We start from the raw sequence: 18,760 nt of genomic DNA, 5'->3' as shown, positions 1-18,760 counted from the left end.
TGGACCAAGTCTGTAGAGAGTCACCAAGATGATGAAGGGCTGAACCACATGGTCTACAGAGAAAGGGGTGTGTGTGTGTGTGTGTGTGGGGGTAATGTTGGTATCTTGAGCCTTAGCAGAGAAGAATAAGGGGTATCCTACATGAAGAAGGTAGAACCAGATTCTTTTCAGGGAATACAGTAGAAGGATGAGAGTCTTTGGGCTCAGGTTAGGGCAAAAAAATTTCAGAAGAGAGATGGGATTTTTTTTTACCATGACTTGATGATCTTCAAAGGTCTTTTCCAACCTTGTGATTCTCTGATTCTGTGAAATATAATAGGGCCCCAGAGAGGGTGGGGGATCTCCTTCCTTGGACACATTCAGCATTTACTGGACAAGGTCCTGAAATACCTGATCTATCTGGATCTGGTTCTGCATCACATATACAAGTTTGCTAAGCAATGCTGTATCATTTTATCTGGTAACCAGAAAATGGTTTTGTTTAGATGCAGAAGCAAATTCATACACCTTTTTGTGTCTTCTCAGAATGCAAGCTAATCTGAGATGACAATTTTATTGGAAAAAAATATTACTTTGTTGTCTGAGATTTCAATTTAAAGAAGTGGCTCCTTCTTTTCTTTCAGGAACCTCTTGATCCCCAAAGGCTTTCCATCTGAAAGACCATGGGCCAGATTTTATGTGAGAATTTACAAAGCAGAAGGACTTCCGAAGATGAACTCTAGCATCATGGCTAATGTCACCAAAGCATTCATAGGCGACAGTAAGGACCTTGTGGATCCCTATGTGGTGGTCATGTTTGCAGGTCAAATGGTAATTGGGATCCTCTTGATCACAAATGCAGGCCTTCTTTCCTATTAGCTGTGCCACAGGCAGGTGATTATGCTGATGTCCTTTAACTTCTAGTTACACAAATTAATTAGAATACATACCTCTGTCATCTGAAAGAAAATCTTCAGTTCTTAAATTATGCAGGAACAAAGTGATGGAAACACTTAGTGCCAGCAGACCTAATATCAGCCTCACAGCAGTAGGTTAGAGTCAGGCAGCAGGAGGTGAAAAGGAATTCTATAGATCTGTTACTAAAACATCAAGTTACAAGACAGTGAATTACCCAGTGTGGTATTAGGTAAGTGTTGTACTGGTGTCCCTAGAGTGAAAATCAGTAAGGGCAGGTCTGAAATCAGTAAATATGGTTTACTCTGGATTTTAGGGCTGTGTATTGACTTCTAGATTACTCTGCTGCAATTCAGTACCCTTGCAGCTTTTCTTGCAGGTAGCAGAAGAAGAAGGATTGAGTAGACTGTTTGAGCATTGCCTAAATTTATTGCTCCCAGAGTGCCTTCAACATCAAACATGGTGTTACAGAGTGATTCTGAGAGAGACCTTTTGACTTTGGTAGGAGGTCCAGAGGCCTGGTTTCTCTGGGGTACACCTGTGAAACACCGTGTCAGAGACCTTGTCTTATTGGTGTAAATAAAGAAAGAATCCAACTGGAAATGATTTTAAGCCAGCAATGCTTTCTGTGTGCAAGGAAGCCACAGGGAGAACTCCAGTTAGCACTTTATAGATGTTTCAGGCATGAGAATGAGGCCCTTGGTGCTGATTTTATATCTTGTGGTGAATTAAAATTACATAGTATTACATTTCAAATTATTATTGGTAGAAACACTTAAGTACATGTAGCTACCTCACATTTAATACAGGGCTGAAGAAAATGTAAGTATGGGTCAGTGATGTGGGGTTGCATGCTAGTGTGTAAAATACAGGTTTAGAGGTGTCCTTTGTGGGTCTCCTGACTTGGTTGTCCTCACCAAATGAGAAAGTAGGCCTGCAACAGCCTGTGGCTGCCTGGACTGCCATCTCCTTCAGGATAGGAGGAAACCTCCAGTCTGCATCCCTAGAACACGAGCCACACTAATCATATTTTATGCTAGATAAATTGCCTCATTTAAGGTAATTCCATTGGTACATACAGCCTGGCAGCTGTAATGAATTTCATCTTTTATGAGACAAACTGCACTGCATTACCACTACCCAGGTATTTCAAAAGCCATTTGAAGATATGTGGTTTGTAGCAGAAATGTCAGTCTGACTTCATAGATATGTTTTGTGCATAAGGGCCCTGAAGAATTAGATCTTTTTGCAGGCTCTGCTGTGTGCAGGTGAGAATTCTTTAGCCATAATGTGGTATTTTATTAGATGTGGAATGGAAAATAAACAAGCTAACAGAAAAGCCAAAGTACTTTCAAGATAAGATATTTTGCTCTAAAAATGACTGGAGAGATGTTGCTAAGTACAATTTGTGCAATACTTGTTGCCATCCTCTTGAGCCTGACCCCTCTGGGGTTAAATTTTCTGGACTTTCATTTCAGGGTCGGACAACAGTGCAGAAGAACTGTGCAGATCCAGTATGGCATGAACAGATTATCTTCAAGGAAATGTTCCCTCCACTTTGTCGAAGAGTCAAAATCCAGGTCTGGGATGAAGGCAGCATGAATGATGTGGCTTTAGCCACCCACTTCATTGACCTGAAGAAAATATCAAATGAACAAGATGGTGACAAAGGTAAAGGGGGAAATGTGTGTTCCAGAATATGCTATTAAAGTAAAATCTACTTGCTTGGGATCTGTGCACTGGCTAATCTCATTTTAGAAATGTCCAGTGCTCAAGTGAACATCCATAATTTTTGTTGGTTCTGAGAGACCTCTTACTTAATTTTAAGTTGTATTATGCTGTGCTTGGTGCATTGTGGTCTGCCACTGCACTTCTAACAAGAAGCCACAGGGCTGCAACGTAATTTGGTACCTTGTTTGTGACTGTGGCAGTAGTCTTCTCTAGTCCACTAGGGATGACTGATGTAAGTTTATAGTTTACAAAATCACAGAATGGTCAGGGTTAGAAGGGACCTCTGGAGATCTAGTCTACCCTCCTGCTAAAGCATGATCAGTTGGAGCATATTGCACAGTTCATGTGAGTTTCTGTCAGGCAATGAAAGTACAAAGTGCAAATCATGGGCAGAGCAGGTTTGTGGTTTTATCTTCCCAGTAGGAGCAAAGTGTTCTCTCAGCTGGGTGCGAACACAGCTCAAGGAGGTACATGGACTAGTGTGTTTGTCCTCATGTCTGTAAAGTAAAGCTCACTATCTGGAGTCTTTTCACTGATGTTTCAGTCTACCTATATAGCCTTATTTATGTTGTATGATCTACATTTGGAACATGATCAGTTATCACAACTCAGCAAAGGTAGAGTAACTTCTTAAACTTGGCAATTCAAATATTTGTCTGAATTCTTAATCAGAAAATAAACAATAAATGTTATCAACTGAGTAGTGATATGGGCTTGGACAAGGTGAGAAAGTCTCTATTCTTCTCCCACCATGTCCCAGTCCTCAGTTTATGGGAACAAGATTTTTTTTCCCAAGAGGTGAATGGGCCTCATGGCCCAGCACATAGGGTATGAACACTTTCTGAGAAAGCACTCCATATTGTCAGAGTCCTTGGTTGGGAATGGGCAGAGGCTCCTTGATGCTTAAGAATCGCCTTACAAAACAGTGCTGTATATGAGGTGGTCCCTACCTGCATAGAAATGGGCCTAGGTTTGGCTTGGGAATGTGATAACACTTAATGGAAATGCCATAAAATGTACTCTGTCTCCAGGGTTTTTACCTACCTTCGGACCTGCCTGGATAAATCTCTATGGCTCACCCAGGAACCACAGTCTCATGGATGACCACCAGGAGCTTAATGAAGGTTTTGGAGAAGGAGTCTCCTTCAGGGGACGTCTCTTCATTGAAATTGCTGTGGAGATACTTTCAGGAGGAGCCCGCGAGTCCAAGTTTTCAAGTATTATCAAGGATATCAAATTACCATCTAAAGACTTCAAAACATCCAAAGGAAAAGACAAAACTGAGAAACCAGGAGAGGATCGAAAGTCAGTTTCTCCTTCAGATAAGATGAACTCAACTGAAGTGGAAGTCGAGCCATTTGATGTGCCTTCAGAGGTTGGTATGATATTAAGAGACTGATAGACATGTGTTCCTGAACTCCCAAAGATGGCACTGATGTGTTGATTTGCATTCAGGCCGTGTAATATTGTCTTTATGTACTCCATACAGCTTCTCCATGCTTCCAGAGTCTTGGGACTTTCCCATAATAATGCAGCACAAATGGAGCATTCATGTGTACCTGTAATTCATTAAAAAAAATATCAAGTAGGAGATGATACATTATGTTCCTACTAGTAACTTACATGATGTAGTATCTGCTGAATGGTGGTGGTAGATGATGGTGGAGAGCTGATGGTGGCAGCTGGTAATTATGAAGTCTCTTTTCCTGCATTCAAGCAAATGGTTATCTCAGTCAATTGAAGTTAGTAGGAAATGACTGACAGAATTTGTGCAAATACAGAGAAACAGAGCCTAGCCTGTTTTACTCTCCTCCTTTAACCTTGCATTTTCAATGTAGTTTTAGATTGCTAATCTCTTTAGGAGAGGGGTTTCAAATAGTGCTCAGTCTTGACTGGTGTTACCTGATGTTGCTTTCCTAACTCCACCTGTCACACTGGGTCACATCATGTGAAGATCTGTGCCACAACACTTAGAGAAGATTGGTAGTTGTGGCAGGGCGTGTGGGTTCAGGTGCTGAGCTGATACTTGAGCTTTAATTCTCTGCTCCATCACATCACTGGCTGGGAGTAACAGCACATTGGTGCATAAGCAAGTGCTATTTATTTAGGGTTTTTTACCCAATAGATAGGAAGCAAAGTATTCTCATAACCAGTTTGCTTCCCCCTTTAGTATGTCATTGATCAAAGCTTCGGCTTTTGTGGTAGTCCCACATCAGTGCTTAAGACACTCATGTCCTTCAGAAGATCTGATTCTTGACATTTTGACTCCATCTCTACAGGTAAATAGGAGAGGAGAAATTGTTCTTTGGTGTTGACACCTAGCTTTGACAAGTGCTCTTCCTTGGGCTGCACCCTGGCTTTGCCAGCATGAGTGCTGGCTCAAGCAGGTGAAGGAGCGTGTTAGCAGAGAAATGGTATGGGTAATCGCAAGCCAGTTGTGTGAACCCGTGCCCTGGGTTTATATACTCATATAGTTATGTGAACCCATGCCCTGGGTTTATATACTCATATAGTTGTAAATTGGCTCTGTCCTTCAGTTCTTCTCTGAATATTGTAATAGAGGTGATATGAGAAGAAAGTTATTTCCATATATATTTTCCTTTATAGGGAAGAAATCAATTATTGTGAGCAGCTCAAAGACTGTAGTCTTAGGTGCTAGCAAATATTCCAGGTAGAGAAACAAGCTCTGTTGTAACACCAATAAATATTAATAGTAGTAATAAAGATTCATTTCTGTCTGCTGTAGCTTTGTTTCAAATACAGAATGAGTAAAAGGCAACAACATAATACAGTGATGTTTTATATTCCTTTGTTTTTGACATTCAGTGATACTTCATGCACAGTAGACACAGTAATTGTATTACAGTTCTCTGAAAGGAAAAGCAGGAACTGAAGACATTACAAATAAGGCGAAAAATTTCTCATGGAGCTTCTGAGACAACAGAGGCAAATTACGCAGCCCCACAGCACAATGTTATTGACCTGTTCCAGCAACAAGAAGACATTAAACATCTGCAATTTGCTTTCTTTATAATGGGAGATAGATGTGTGTGTCATAGTCTCTGAGCCTCAGCTTTATCAGGCCCCCTATGCTTTGGGTTCATGATGAAAATAATCAAGGCACAGGGAAACTAAAGCTACTCTGGAGCTGCAATCTGTTTGTGGTGCTGGCTTTGATATGTGATACTGCTAATCCTTTCATGTGCACTTTTGCTGTGTACAGTAGGGGTTTTTAAAAATGAAGAGATCATGGGCTGTGTCAAAAACTGTTTCTGCTTTGCATAAGCCATGGAAACAAATATTCATTGGCAGCTGATTTTTAATTCATTGTCGCACTCTGTTGCAAAGAAGTGAATACTGATCCTGTCTGATGGGCTTCAACCTGCTGGTGTCCGTTCTGTGAAATTAGTAGGACTTGCATTGGAGAGATTCTGGTAGTCATGGTGTAAATCTGTGGAGAACTCAAACCTCAGAATACCTCTTCTTTGAGCTTAGTCTTGGTTTGGGGCTGGTAGCTTGTTTTGATGACCCAAGAGCACTAGAAATATTAGAGTGTGTGCCAGGGACCAACAGATGCTGCTTCAACAAGTTTAAACAGATCCTACCAGAGCCTTAAAACCCCACAAAAGGTCATTGCACTTTTCAGGGTGTGCTGCTGTGCTGACACCCTTTGGTTCCTGTGCTTCCAAATACTGTCAAAAGCTGAAGAAAGGTTACTGGATTTCTGGTATCTGTGCTGTGATGCCAGAAAGGCAAAGAGCAGATTACTGCACTCATCCTGCACCGAGACCTTACCTTTGGGCCTGTGGTTTAAAACAGAAGGATTTATGGTTTCAGTAGGTTTTTGCTCAGGGGTGCCATTAAAATATGGTCACCAGAAACCTTTGTGTCTTCCTGGTGTCATTAGGAGCTGATTATCAAGCTGTTGACTTTGAGCAAAGTCACAGTCTTGATAGTACACGCATATGGGCAATAGATTAAAGTCATTCTGAGGAAAGCAGAGCTGGGTGACCATTCCCCTGGTTGGATGCATTACAGTGGCAGCATTTTCTATTGCAGTGCAAAGGAAGACTGCTGCAACACTCACAGATAAATGCCTTCTCTTGGGTGGTAATATTTTGTTTCTGTTGCCCTAAAAGAGTGCCCTTAAACTGCCCTTGAACTGCCATAGATGTATAGTTTGAATGATGGTATGTGAAGATGCTGAATCCATTTAATGGCAACTACTGGTAAGGCAGATTATGACATGAGTAATGACTTTTTATGTACACAGTTATGATATAACTGGACAATATTGACAAGACCAGTCACCCAGGCTTACCTCTTTTTCCAGTTTCTCAGAAAAGAGATATTACTTCTTCCTACAAATTGTACATCACTGACCATCTCAGACTGAGAGATCTATGATGGTAACACAGCTGCTAGAGTCTTATAAAGACTCCTCTGTTCTGTATAAAAGAGTAGAAAGTGAAATAAATGTAATTCTTCTGCTTCTTTCTTCTCTAATAGATCTACGAAGAGAAATTTGAGGAATTCCTCCTCTTTGGGACATTTTTTGAAGCCACAATGATTGATAGGAAGGTTGGAGACAAGCCAGTAACCTTTGAGGTTTCTGTTGGTAAGTATGTTAAACTCTTCCCAAAGCAGAGATTAAGTCTCAGTAGCAAGGGGATGCTATATATGTTATTGACAGCTGTGTTTCAGGGCTCGGAAGTCAGCTTCAGAGTAGGGCCATCAGCAGGGACACCCTCCACTAGACCAGGTAGCCCAAAGCCCCATCCAACCTGGCCTTAAAGACTGCCAGGGAGGGGAATCACAGTCCACAATTAGAAGGACCAATTTGGCATAGGTTAAACCCCTTGCATTCCAACTGACCTCAGTTCAATTAGGTGTTTTATCATGACCCGGTCTTCATGTTTCCTGGGAACAGAATTAAGACTCAAAATGGAGTGAAATGTCAAGTCACGTTTTATGGCCCACAATAAACATGCAAGAGAAGGGGGGAGGAAAGAGGGAAAAGGGTGGAAAAGAATAGAATAAGAGAGAGAGGGATTGCAATAGCATCATGGAACTGCGGTGTCCCATCAGCCTGATGTTTGCAGGTCTGGTGGGGCAACATTTCTCCCTGTCTTTGTTGGTCTTGCCTTTTTACAATGTTGTCTTATTGCATAGTCAATAAGTCCTTGGCATAGCCACCTGGCAGTGGGACACATGCCCATTACTATCTCCAGAGGGCCCCTGAAAATTTGAGAGGGTCCAAGCCTCCTTGAGAGGGTCTGAGTCCCCTCAGAATTTGTACTTCACTTGACCCTGGACCTGGGCCCATGTGCAGAGGACTTGGACTCATGCTTCAAGATAAGCCACTTTGAGATAGACAAGATGTATATCCATTCCTGGTGGGTGGAATTCACTTTGTTGCATGGGTGTCATTGTGGGGATGAGGTTTTGTGGTGATTGAGAGAAAGAGGGGGGCATGGTTCTGTTGGCAATTGTTGAGGCATATCTCTAGTCCCTTACAAGGGCGCAGCCACAACCTCTCTGGGCAACCTGTTCCACTGTCTCACTTCCTTCACAGTAAATATTTTTTTTCATAATATCCAATTTAAATTCACCCTCTTTCAGTTTAAATCCATTGCCTCTTGTCCTGTCACTTCACTGCCTAATAAAGTGTCCCTCCCCAGCTTTCCTGTAGCCCCTTCAGGTACTGGAAGGCTGCTATAAGGCCTCCCCACAGCCTTCTCTTCTCCAGGCTGAACAAGCCCAACTCTATCAGCCTGTCTTCATAGGACAGGTGCTCCAGCCCTCTGATCATCTTTGTGGCCTCCTCTGGACTTGCTCCAACACTTGCCCCCCAAGTGTCATTGTTTAACCCCAGCCAGTAACTGAGCACCACACAGCTGCTTGCTCACTCCTCCCTTGCCAAGGGGATGGGGAGGAGAATTTAAAAAAAACCTTGTGCTTTGAGATAAAGACAGTTTAACAGGATAACAAAGAATAAAATAGTAATAATAATAATACACTAACAATCATAAAAATCATAGCAATCATAACAGCAATAAATTGCTCACCATACACAGGAAGAAAAAATGCCTGCCACAACCCAATACCCAGTCTGTTTCTGAGCAACAGTCCTGCCTCAGATCTAGCCTCCCCAGCTATATCTGGAGCATGATGTCATATAGCAGGGAACATCCCTTTGTCTGGTCTGTCTCAGCTGTCCTGGCTGTGCTCTCCCAGGTTCTTCAGCACCTGGCAGGGCGTAAGAAGCTGGAAAGTCCTTGAGTTAGCACAACTACCTTGAAACAGCTAAAACCATCAGTGTGCTATCAACATTATTCTCATACTAAATCCAAAATACAGCACTGTCCCAACGACTAGAAATAAAATCAACTCTATCTCAACTGAAACCAGGACACAGAGCAGACTAAAGATAAAGTGAAGACATTTTCAGGGACATTGAGTAGGTATTTTAAAAACAGAAGAAATTTCCCTTAAGAGAGAAGCTTGAATTAGTCTCAGTTTCCCTGCTGGAGTTTGCTTATTTCTGTATTAGCCCCATTTAAGTGTCCAAGTGCACAGTAGCACCCTGGCACTTCCCATCTTTGTGCTTGTATACCTCAGTGTGCTCAACTGTAAGGCAGGTAGAAATGTCTGTGACAAACTGGGCAGTCAATGAGTGGTATTGATTCCTGCTGAAACTTAGCAGGAAGCTGAGCTGAGAATGACAAGAAACTAATTTGTGTAGTTGGGCAAGAAATTATACTGATTCTTGTCAAGATTGATGCTAAAGATTAATCTGACTCTGGACCTTAACATCTATCAGCTACCTGTGCAGTTGAAATTTTGGTCTAAATTTGGCAAATGGCCACAGGCTGAATCAAAACTCCAAACCAGGATGTCCTATGGGGTGATACAGCACATCCCTCTCTTGCAGGGAATATTTTCTTCCCATCTCTAATAACATCTGTAATTATCAGTCTGATGGGTGTACCCCTTTTCCAATGCTGATAATTGCACTTTAAGTAAAAATCCTATCAGAGAATTGGCTGTATTGTTAGCAGAGTTTTCTGGAATTAGGCTTGAAGTTTAGGGCCTCAAACTGTTGTTATTACTACGTCTACTACCCTACTACACAAAATTTGCTTGTCTGAAAATGAGCTTTAGCACTTCTGTAATCAGACTTTGAAATGATCATCCTTGCATTTTCTATGTAAATCAAACACATATTGGGGTTCCTGTGTCTAGAAATATTAGCAGCAGTATTGTTATTGATTCTGAATTTATTTACCAAAAACAGAAGGTCCTCAGGGCCAGAAACCAGAGGATCTCATCACTTAATGATGGGGGTAGTACACTAGATATTTATCACTTAGGGCAGGTAGGGAAGGACTGTCCTAGAGTCTGAAAAGTCATTTGGTCAGGACCTTTATAAGCTGTGGTGTGGCCATAACAGCTAGTGAACAGGAGGGGTACAAAGATTTTCCCACTGGTATGACTGGTCTTTCTCTTCTTTCAAACCTCATTCATGTTTATCACCTCCCAGCTAGTCATCTCTTCACTTGTAACCCTGTGTCTCTAGGTAACTTTGGAAATATTACTGAGGGGACATCAGCAGGAGTTGGAGGGAAAAAGAAGACACGTGATGGAGAAGCAGAAGAAAGTCTGCTGCATGAAGGGGAAGATGAAATTTCTCATGACCTCGGAGTACCCTTGATATCCACCACTCCCCCTGAGAAGCCATTGGTCACTGGTGGGAACAGGTGAGGATTTGTGTTTCAAATCCTAACCATGCAGGTCTCTCATTCCTGTTTTGTAATCCTGCAGAACTCACTCATGAACCCTGGCAGCATTAAACAGGTTGTGTGGAACTGAGGCTTTCCAATCCTCAGTTACATCTCTCACAACAGTACATTTTCTAGGCTCCACTGAACTGAATGAGCTCTGAGCCATTTTGCACTTACTTTCTGATCTTGGCCTCACGTGCCCTTGAAATTCTAAAAGCTGTTTCTAAATGTGGTGCATTATATCAGGTATAGATTGGGAAGCTATAGGAAAGTGCAGCTCCTTCAGTGCTATCCCTGGCTGAGGGTCCCATACTTCGGGCACAGGTAACATCCATCCAGTGATCAGCTCCAGAAGCAGAATAACACATCAAAAGTATCAATATCTGGTGAGAACAAAGTCAGCTTCCCATAACACTTTCCAGAGCTAGTAATTATAGATACAGACTTAAATAGCAAGTAATAACAGAAATAGGAGGAAATAGTCCTTTGAAAAAAGCATGGAACAATGGATGAAAACATGCAGAATGGTTCTTCTGAATGGCCTTGTTTATAAACAGAAGTTTAAAGGTTTAGTTCATTTAAAAAATGCTAATAAAAATATTTTATTTGTTGCTTTGGCAGGTGGAACTATCCCTGATGTTGATGGGTGCCAAGATTAGATGGTACACCTTTCTTTAGAATGCAGGCACTGCCAAGCAGTTTACAGAGAGTAGGACCAGGCGGGAAATATCAACCTGGATCTTTTTGGTTTCTGGACTTCCCTAAAGTTAAAATATGTGTTCATCCTTTCTTGCAAAAAAAATGGCTCAGATTAAATAAGAGCTAGTGAAAGAAAACAAGAATGAAAATACTGTAATAGAAATTTTTTTTTCTGCAGCAAATAAAGAGAAGGTGGAAAAAACCCCAATGTTTGATGCAAATATAGTTGCCTTTTTTCATTAAGAGAACTGCAGATTTGGGTACATGCTGTGTTATTATCCTCCCTGAGGGACTGTGGGATTTTTAGTTTTTCCCTTAATAAGAATTTAGATTTAAAGAACTGTTCTAAAAGAATGAATCATTCTTCAAATTTGTTGTTTGCTTCTAGGTTCATTCCAGTGTTAACAGTTTTCTCTCATTAAAGATCCCTTTTCCTCAAATTTATGTAAAATGCTGCATTTTTCCCTCCTGTGCTATCAAAAATAACTTGGTCAGCAAGATACCAACTAATGACTTTATGACTGTCATCTTATATTGGCATCTTACTGGTGTCATCACTGAATTTTTTTGGTATTAATCAGTACATAATGGGATATCCAGTAGTATGGATAAATTCTGCATTTAATTAAAGGAGCAGGCAGAGCAATAAGACTTCTAAATTAGACACCATGAAATTGCCAGAAATTTTCCATATTTATGTCAGAATGTACAGCAAGTATAAGCTAACACTGGTTAACATTAGTTCCCTTGAATTCTCATAGAGGGAATAATAGACGTGAAAGTTCAGTCTTCCATGCTTTATTTCATGGCTATATCATTTTCTTATTAAATCCAATGAAAAGACTCATAAGCTCTTTGAGTTTCAGGTTAAGAGGTTCTGGCATTGCCAGATAGTTGAATTATTTTCTCCTTTCATGAAACCACCAAAATTAATGTTTTCCCAAGACCAATGTAGTTCTGTGCACTGAATTCAATGCATAATGCTCATCCTTGCTGTAGGTTATTGAGAAGAAAGTAAAGGGGAAATTCTGCTTCTTTTTTTGATATCCCTAGGACAGTAAAATTAAGTTGAAGAGAAGATCTTAATCTTTTTAAAGAGAAAAATTCTCATATAAACCAATTAAGGATATGTTGAAGTTTAGAGTTACAGATAGGATGCTCAAGAGTGGCAAGTGATTTGGTTTCTCTGGTTAAACACATGTGCCCAGTTCTATCTCAAATAACTTAAGATATCTTGAAGCATCCTTATGAAGCAAAGATGCAAGACCCAGCCACTTCTGGGCCTACAGGTGGATAATCATCCATAAGCAATTCAGCCTAGTGGGGCTCTGAATTTCAGAAGTGGATGATCAGGATTTCATGAAAACTTAACTGTGCTCAGAGAGACTTCGAAATGGCAGAAGTCATGTCTTATCTCCGTGTCAAGTGCACTCTCCTTTCTTGGATGTCAAAACCTCCCCCGGAGGAGAGGAAATGGAAAATAATTATTTTTCTGCCAGTTGTTGAACATTGTGAAAAGCATGTGTCTTGAGTAGTTTTATTTGTTATTTAGGGAATCAGTTTCTGTGGAGAAATACTGAAGAGTCACAAGGCAAGTTGTACTGGTTTTTACTGGGATAAGGTTAATTTTTTCCATAGTAGCTTGTATAGGACTATGTTTTGGATTTGTGCTGGAAACAGTGTTAATAACAAAGGAATGTTTTATTATTGCTGAGTAGTGCCTACAAAGAGTCAAGGCCTTTTCTGTTTCTCATATCGCTCTACCAGAGAGTAGGACGGGGGTGCACAAGAAGTTACCCAGAGAAGCTGTGGCTGCCCCTCCCTGGCAGTGTTCAAGGTCAGGTTGGATGGGGCTTTGGGCAATCTAATCTAGTGGAGAATGTCCCTGCCCATGGCAGAGGGTTGGAACTAGATGACCTTTGAAGTCCCTTTCCAAACCAGGCCTTTATAGGATTCTATGATTCATTCTAAGCTGTGAGGGGACACAGTCAGGGCAGCTGACCCCAACTGACCGAAGCGATATACATCATGCTTAGCAGATAAAGCTGGGGAAAGAAGGAAGGGGTAACAAAGTCATGGTGTTTGTCTTCCTAAGTCATCATTACGTGTGATGGAGTCCTGCTTCCCTGGAGATGGCTGAACACCTGCCTACCCACTGGAAGCAGGGAATGAATTCCTTGTCTTGCTTTGTTTGTGTGTGTGGCTTTTGCTTTATCTGTTAAACTGTCTTTATCTCAACCCACAAGTTTTCTCACTTTCCCTATTCCGATTCGCTCCCTCATCCCACTGAGGAGGAGTGAGAGAGTAGCTGTGTGGTACTTTGTTGATGGCTGGGGTTAAACCATGACACAAGTATGGACCAGAAAATAGCTCTCCAGTACAGCCTCTTCTCAGCTGCAGCGCATATATTAGTGGCATTGGGTTAGAGCCATTCCTAGAACATAAAACAGTTTATAGAGCTTCATATCAATGAAAAAGCTCTCCACTGCCCCACCATTAGTAAGGAAAATGATGAGGCCTCTAGTGTTAAATATAATACAGCTGAGCATGCTGTTTCATAGGGCTAGAGTATGTATATAAAGGGAGCACAAGGTGCTTATCAGGTGCTTGGTTTTGACCTAATCAAAACATCAGGATTTGTGGCACATATGCATTAAAGTCTGCAGAGCCTCTGGTTATGCTGATGTCTTGCTCAGTTTTTTTCAGTACAAGGCACACGTGCAGATGAATACCCAAAGAAGGCAGTGTTACAAAAAGAGTCAAAAGGAGCTCTGTGGAGAAGGACCTGGGGGTGCTGGTAGATGACAGGTTGGCCATGAGCCACCAGTGTGCCCTGGTGGTGCCAGTGGGATCCTGGGGTGCATTAAAAGGAGTGTGGCCAGCAGGTCAAAGGAGGTGATCCTCCCCCTCTATTCTGCCCTGATCAGACTCCAACTGGACTATTGTGTCCAGTTCTGGGCTCCCTGGTATAAAAAAAGACAGGAATGTTCTGGAAAGTGTCCAGCGGAGGGCTACAAAGATGATTAAAAGCCTGGAGCATCTTCCCTACAAGGAAAGGCTGAATGAACTGGGGCTGTTCAGCCTTGAGACAAGAAGACTGAGAGGGGATCTGATAAGTTTATAAGTATCTGAAGTGTGGGACACAGGGGGAAATATCCATCCTCTTTTCAGTTGTCTGTGGAGACAGTACAAGGGGCAGTGGCTTCAAGTTGGAGAATAGAAAGTTCTACAACAACATGTGGAAGAACTTTTTCACAGTGAGGGTGACAGAGCACTGGGACAGGCTACCCAGGGAGGTTGTGGAGTCTCCATCTTTGGAGATACTCAAGACCCTTCTGGAGACCTACTTATGCAATATGTCCTAAGGACCCTGCTTTGGCAGGGGGGTTGGACTCGATGAACTCAATTCTATGATTCAATAATGTAACTCAGACCTAAGATAAAAAGTAAAAAATGAAAGAACAGCAGATGCATTTTGCTATGAGTTTGGTGTCATTTTTACTAAGCAGTCTTGCCAAAGAATTTCAATCTTCACTAGATATTGTTTCTGAAAAAAGCATCTTCTGAAAGTAATGTGATGGTGAGACTCTGCCATGCTTCTTCTGCTGTGCTATGTGAGGAAGCATTGGTCTTGAAAAAGTGATCATATTTTAATCTCTGCTCCTTTTTCCCTTATTGCTGCCCATTATTAACAGTATTTCAGAGCTTCTCTGCATGTATCATTGCCTGGCTTTTGTCCTACCCTGGAAAGCACTGAAATTAGATCCACTGATTTCAAGTTTTTTCTCTTCAGGGATCTCACAGGTAGCACGAGTGATGTTTGTGTTTGTTCCTCCCAGTATTTGCTGGTGTGAACACATGTGATCACATCCTGCCATGTCTTTGGTTTCTGTGCAGTGAGAGAGCACCATGCAGTTTTTCTTTCCCATGCCTCCCCCTGAACTCCTCTCTCACCTTTGTGATCTGCCCTGGTCTTTGTTTTCACAGGAACTACCAGTACCTGCCATATGACGAGAGGAAGCCCTGTATCTTTGTGAAGAGCTACTGGGGGGACCAGACCTTTCGTTTGTACTCTTCCAACACTCTTGAGAAAATGGCAGATCACCTGGTAAGTGGCAACCACCCTTCCAGGCTCATGTATTCAGCAGAGTCATGTTCCCCAAAGCTGGCCTTCAGAATTTCCCCCAGCTGCATACCTTGCTGTTCACTTTGTGAAAAAGTAGCTGTTAACAGCCCCTTCTTGTTTGGGTTGTTTGGGGTTTTTTTCTAAATTGTCCTGTCTTCCTGCCCAGACCACATGATATAACCTATGTTTATGTCCCTTTTAAAGGCCACTTTTAGGTTTAAGTTCTCCTAGAAGACTTGATAGAGGCAAAATACCATGTCATCCCATGGGCAGTCACTGTGATACTCTAGTCATGGTGTTTTCCCCTAATGATGGAATTTTTCTACCCTTGTTTAAAGTTTGCTATAAACAATCTCAAGAAAGTAGAAGTGGGTTTTTTCAAAGTGAATTCTAATGTTGAATATTTTAATTAGGGGCACTCATTGAGTGTACCTACATCATCCTTATGTACCTCCTGAGCATCAGCACTGAAGTCATACTCAAGCAAGGTTGTATCATGAGAAGACAGTGGCATATAGGCAAATATTTTAAACACAAGTATTTGAAAACTAAGCATATGAATATATATGTTTGTTGGTGTACTTGAACATGCACAGGCCTTACTGGAAATCCAGCCAATTACTTTAGTTTGAAAGAAAAGACTCATTTCTCAACGATAACAATAGGTGTTGCATTAAACCTTGCATATGGATTCAGGTGCCCACTAGAGTTTAAGAAATCAACTCAGAATCACAGAATCACAAGGTCGGAAAGTATCTTTAAGATCATTTAGTCCAACTGTTCCTGTTCTGTGCTAAACCATATCCCTAATTACCCAATCTACCCTTTTTTAAACAATTCCAGGGATGTTGACTCAACCCCCTCCCTGGGCAGCCCATTCCAGACCCTGACAGCTCTTTCAGTGAAATATTTTTTCCTGTCATCTAATCTGACCCTGCCCTGGCACAATTTAGTGCCATTTCCCCTTGTTCTATCTCCTGTCACCTGGCTGAAGAGACCATCACCCACCTGTCTACAACCTCCTTTCAGGTAATTGTAGGTGGTGATAAGGTCCCCCCTCACCCTCCTCTTCTCCAGGCTGAACATCCCCAGCTCCCTCAGCTGCTCCCCATATGATTTTCCCTCCGGCTCCCTCACCAGCCTGGTTGCCATTCTCTTGGACACACTCAAGGACCACCAAACATACCTGTTTGGTTGATAAAGACAGAATAATCAGCTTAACACATGAGATAGCTGACTCCAGCAACTTGGTAAATTTAAGCAGCAGGGCTGGAAACAGAACCAAGAAGAACCACAGTTTTTCCTCCTACCTAGTGGAGAATGTGGCCTCATTTATATATCAACTTTTTAATGTTTTTTTGTAGGAAGAATCATTAGAGCAAGTAAAAGACTTGATCAAGGTTTCAGAAGCTGCATCTGAGGAGAAAATGAGGACGACCCTAAATGATTTTGTCAATCAGAGCAGGTAACCATATTTATTAGAGACATGTAGAAAATCAACTTTATATATTGGCTACAAATGTGAGACTAGACAAGGCAATTGATTATATATATTTTCTGAAAGTAAACTTACTGAGATATATATTTTATTAATTCTGTATAAAAGCAAAGGCCTTCCCAAATTTCAGATTCTATTTTTACAGAGAAAAATATTTTATTGCTATTTTCAATATTCATTATTGACAGCAGACTACTGCTGATCATTGCCATATTATTTTGGCTTCCTGGACTCTAAGAATAGAACATATGTCAGGTAAGTAGGGTTTGAGAAAGTGTGTGACAGACACACTATAGAAAAAAAAAAGGATAAGCTTAAGATAAAAACAAAGGATTCTACATGCTAGGGTAAACTACCCAATGGGCTCTGTCAGATGACCTGATTTGGCTCAAAATCTATATATACACCTTTATTTCTAGTAATTAATCCTGTGTCTTTGAAACGTCATGCAGTTTCTGGACTGTATTCTTTGATACTTATAGGTGCTCAATATTGCTTTAAGGAATACCAGCATTTCTATTGTCTGTTCAGGGAGTGCAGCAGACAGAGAACATTTCATTCCAATGTATTTTAGTAGTCCAAAACCCCTCTTCCCCCATTAATAAAGAAAATCTTTTATTCTTATTTCCTAGGGCCTTCATAACCATTGCTGAAAAGAAACCCAAAGGACTGAACTACACTGCTTTGGACAAAAAGCGACTCATGCTGTTCAAGCAAGAGCTGGTATGTGTGTGTTTTCCTTTAATCAGTGGTGCAGTGATGGTAACTGAAACCACAATGGTTGAAAATTTTTTAATTCCTATTTGATTCCATTGATTTAGACTGCTTCATCATGAATATGAATATCCAAGAATATTTTTAAAATAAGTCCTGTTGTGCTAAATAGGGAGTTGTAAGATACCCTAAAGTAATTCAGAACATATTGGTTTTAATACAAATAAGATATTATGATAATGAGCCGATTTTTCTTTTCTGTGCATCTTAAAATGAGATTATGCTGAGTTCAGTGAAAAACCACCAAATTAACACTGCTGTTAGGCATTTAATTACTCAGTGGGGTTTAACTTCAAGACTATTAAAGTCTGACATTAGATATTCCTGGACCCAGTCACCTCTCCAGGGAAGCAGTGAGAAGAAACCAAACTCTGTGGAGCTTGTCTGAATGCTTATTGTCTTTATTTACTGTTTGTAGCACAGAATTTGGTTGTGATTCTGTCAGGGCTGAGACCCTATAGTTCTAGGTGGTCATCACACGTCTCTTGGGACTTACATACATACAAACAAAGCCCAAATGGGGGACATTAACATTTTATGTTATTCAGCTCCAAGAGTTGACCACTTTTCTGTTGTGACAAATAGAGTAATTTTTACCTTGAAACAAGTGTCTTATTTTTCAACTTGAATCAAAGACTGTTTACTCCTCCCGTGTCCAGTTCAAACTACTTGATAATGCATTAAAAAATACCAATGGTCTTTCCTGCCTGCAGGAAGCAATGTCCAGTGATGCCAAGGGAATTGTTCAGCAGCAGAAAAAGAAGATGCCACTGGATGAAATGATACGTGAGACTCAGAACTTTATAGATAAAATTCGATTCTTGGCTGATGAGGTAATCCATGCAGAAATTCAGAATTTAAAATGCAGGGCTTCACTTTGATTTTTGTAATCCCACGTGAATAATAGCTGATCACCTGGCTGTCCAAAGAGTTCTCCTTTGGACATCTGGACCAAATCCTGTTTCATGATGTTAACAGACTGGGATGGGAAACACTGGGGTATGTGGTACAGAGCGGATGTGGCACAGAGAGTTGGGGGGGGTTGTTTTGGATTTTTGTTTTTCCATTTCTTTGGTTTTGTTTATTTGTTTGTTTTGGTTTAAATAAAGTCTACCCATATGTGCCTGGTGGTTTGAAGACAGACTGCTTTCTGATCTGCAAACTGTGTCTCTACTTGAATGGACATAGTGATTTGGACTGTTATGAGCTCAGGGGTCTCTATACACATCACTGCGCAGACACTACTTAGACATG

General features: G+C 41.1%; 1 protein-coding gene across 1 annotated transcript in view; it reads left to right on the top strand.

Annotated features, from left to right (window-relative positions):
- Positions 1–18,760, top strand: part of FER1L6 (fer-1 like family member 6) — a gene marked incomplete at both ends in the record, with an annotated part of 79,287 nt that overhangs the window by 21,950 nt on the left and 38,577 nt on the right. Inside the window, 9 exons of the mRNA XM_084280150.1 lie at positions 624–810; positions 2,373–2,565; positions 3,657–4,000; positions 7,135–7,243; positions 10,205–10,385; positions 15,096–15,216; positions 16,599–16,699; positions 17,365–17,455; positions 18,220–18,339. Coding sequence (XP_084136276.1) covers positions 624–810; positions 2,373–2,565; positions 3,657–4,000; positions 7,135–7,243; positions 10,205–10,385; positions 15,096–15,216; positions 16,599–16,699; positions 17,365–17,455; positions 18,220–18,339 — 1,447 coding nt within the window. The remainder of the gene's footprint in view (positions 1–623; positions 811–2,372; positions 2,566–3,656; positions 4,001–7,134; positions 7,244–10,204; positions 10,386–15,095; positions 15,217–16,598; positions 16,700–17,364; positions 17,456–18,219; positions 18,340–18,760) is intronic.

This window comes from Gallinula chloropus, assembly GCF_964237585.1.
Source record: "Gallinula chloropus genome assembly, chromosome: 2".
Classification (NCBI taxonomy): Eukaryota; Metazoa; Chordata; class Aves; order Gruiformes; family Rallidae; genus Gallinula; species Gallinula chloropus.
Note: the sequence above shows the minus strand (reverse complement) of the source record. Positions and strands in the feature narration are given on the sequence as shown.